Source organism: Macaca nemestrina, chromosome 7, assembly GCF_043159975.1.
Source record: "Macaca nemestrina isolate mMacNem1 chromosome 7, mMacNem.hap1, whole genome shotgun sequence".
Classification (NCBI taxonomy): domain Eukaryota; kingdom Metazoa; phylum Chordata; class Mammalia; order Primates; family Cercopithecidae; genus Macaca; species Macaca nemestrina.
The window spans coordinates 87,721,829-87,724,507 of record NC_092131.1 but is presented as its reverse complement, the minus strand read 5'-3'; the positions used below and the strand labels follow the sequence as shown (position 1 = coordinate 87,724,507).

Here is a 2,679-nt window from a genome sequence, read left to right as displayed (position 1 = left end):
GCTTACTCAAAAAAAAAAAAAAAAAAGGAGAATGGAAATTTAGGATCATCATTTCATTGACTCCTCTTCCTCATCCTGAGGCTAAGCAGGGTCTTCCTGAGGTTGCACTCACCTTCCTTCTGTGCCACAGAATGACTGTATTTGAGCTTCACCCCTCTGTCAGTTCACCCTGCATGGCAGTGTCCCAGGCTGTTGCTCCCTTTTGTCTAGAACAGCCCACACTTAATAGTTTTAGGTTTGGCATCAAGGAATCTACAAGGAAAGGAATTTTCTCAAGCCACTAAAATCCAAGTCAGAAGGGAAAGCATTTAATTACTTCATTCACCGTTCTCCAAAGCGAATCAGATTTACAGTTCTTGCCCCTTGCTGGAAGGCAATGCCAGAAACAGTACCTAGACAGAACCGCTTCAGAAATCAAGTGCTTGCAACTGTGTTTTATTGAAAGAAAGAGTGGAGGGGTTAACATGGGGCCCACCTCACAACCCACTGTTCACCCCCAAAATCACGCAGGGGTGGGACTCAGGAAAAGGAAGCATGAGTGTGTTGACTAGGAGCCCTAACTGAAGTTACTTCTTTCACAGCAGGGAAGGAAGAGGGAAGAGGCAGCTGTGGAAAGGATGAGGTTGAGGGAGGTGGGGTATCTCGCTGCTCTGACCTTAGGTTGAGTCCTCCACAGAAGCATCGAAGTGGACTGGCATATATGGGCTCCCTTCACAGGCCACAATGATGCGTCTCTCCTTCGGGCTGGTCCGGTATGCACAGTTGGGGTACCTGGAGCCGTTTGTCAGGCGGCAGTCTGTGATGTGCATGCTGGACTTGCTCTTGAAGCAGTTGGTCTGCCCGTTCTTACAGGTGACCTTTTCCTGGAAGCAGACATTCTGGACATCTACCAGGGGCTCGTGCACAAAGGTGTTCACTGGTTTGCACCGCCCGTGTGTCATACTCCGGCGCTTCATCATTTGGTTGCAGTAGGTGGAGTTGCTGCTGGGGGAACTGTCTGAGTCCATGTGCTGCCGCTGGAATTTCTTGGCCCGGGATTCCCTGCCCAGGCAGCCCAGCACCAGCAGCACCAGGACAAGCAGAGGGAGCAGGATGACAGACTTATCCAGAGCCATGGTGGCCTCACTTTCCCGGAAAAGCCTAATTGAGAAAAGGAGACAGAAGGAAAAGAGCCCTCTTAGAAAAAGAACTCCAGCTCCCACCTATGGCTTCCCTGGCTTACAGTTTCTGTCTCAGGTCAACCAGAAAGATGTCCGTCCCACTTCCTGAGGTTTTTTGTGTAATGAGACACTCACGTGTATCCTTCTCCACAAGCGTTTTATTGCCACTCTCCAAAGCGAGGTCTTTTTCCCGTTTAGGTGGTGACCTACGAAGTGACCTAAAATCCTGTCAGTTTCTATCTTTGAATACTGGTGTTTCTTTGATCCAAAATATGTTTGTATCCAGTGCTCAAATGGCTCATCGAAACATCAGTTTGAATAAATCATGAACCAAATTGTATCCCCAACATCTAGGACCATGAGTGACAGAGTCTTGTTGTCTTACAGCATAAGGGAACTCAGGCCAGTGCCTGACACTGGCATCATAAAGGATTCCATTGTATTCCAAAGAGAAATGCTGGCTTCCCCCAACTTGAGGGCTCCTGCTTTTCCAGTTCCATGGATGCTCTGCAGCCTGCACGTTCCACCCCGACCCCTCTGCCTCCAGCTGATGTTTGCCTGGCTAGCATCATTTTTTCAGCGCTAGCATCATCCAAGCTTTCTCAGTGCTGTGGACTGGCCCTAGCTTCTTCCTCTCCGACCCTGAAGCAGAAGCGGCACCTGAGAACACCTCTTGGACTGCTTACCTGGATCTGCAGCTTGGTGTCTGAGAGAGATGGAAGGCCAGTTTCTGCAGTCACTCAGCTCCTGGGGTATGGACCTTATACAGATTACAAAGGGGTTTGGCTTCCAAGAGGAAAAGGGTGGGAGGAGCATATCGAACTCAGTTGAAATAAAATCAAGGACGTGAGGAAGGAGTGGTGAATCACCCAGGCCACCATCTTTCCAGGGCTGCTGAAGAAAGAGCAAATCTTTGCCTACATTAGTCTTTCCTCCTATGTAAACCACATTTGTCTGCTGATGCACAAGGAGCAGCAGAGAAAGCCACTACAGCACTGGTGCCCAAACCTGACACACTAGGGACAAAGTCCTTGTTACTTCTTCGTGGGCCGTTTTCACCAAGTAGACTTGGAGGTTAACAAAGGACGCAAAAGGTGATCACGGGAAAGGGAGGCCCGCTCCTCAGGAGAGGTACTGATGGGAGATGTGGAATTCTGGCCAAGGCTATTCCAGGGCTCCTAGGGAGCAAAACCCAAGTCTCTTTCTAGGAAGGCATTCTCCCAGCAGTACCTCTCCCGGGGGTGGAAGGTGGGGTCGGGGGGAATGGAGGCTGTCCTGCTGCCCCCAGCTGGAAGGCTTCCCAGATCTGGAGAAGAAACGGGAAATAACTGAATAGGGAGGAGGAGGAGGCTTCTAGGGTGAGCTCACCCAGTTCTGGTCACTTCCCGCCCACCCTCCTCCCCCTGCTCTGGGGGCATCGAGAGGATGCAGCTGTTCTTATCTACTGATCAGAACCACTGGTAGGTGGGAATTGAGTAGAGAAACTGAAGATAAACTTAAATCCCAAATCTCAAATTCT

The 2,679-nt window shown here is 50.0% G+C and overlaps 1 protein-coding gene across 3 annotated transcripts; it reads right to left on the bottom strand.

Moving 5' to 3' along the window:
* Positions 1-414: 414 nt before the first annotated feature.
* Positions 415-2,346, bottom strand: LOC105496552 (ribonuclease A family member 1, pancreatic). 3 transcript variants are annotated; one of them, XM_011767062.3, is made up of 3 exons: positions 1,847-2,344; positions 1,296-1,378; positions 415-1,140 (listed from the first exon to the last, which is right to left on the bottom strand). In XM_011767062.3, exon 3 carries the CDS (start codon positions 1,113-1,115, stop codon positions 657-659), a length of 459 nt encoding a protein of 152 aa, XP_011765364.1. In that variant the 5' UTR covers positions 1,116-1,140; positions 1,296-1,378; positions 1,847-2,344; the 3' UTR covers positions 415-656. The 3 variants fall into 3 exon arrangements, with proteins under 3 accessions (XP_011765364.1, XP_011765365.1, XP_011765366.1); XM_011767063.3 differs by having other exon boundaries at positions 1,296-1,366; XM_011767064.2 differs by lacking the exon at positions 1,296-1,378 and having other exon boundaries at positions 1,847-2,346.
* Positions 2,347-2,679: the final 333 nt, after the last annotated feature.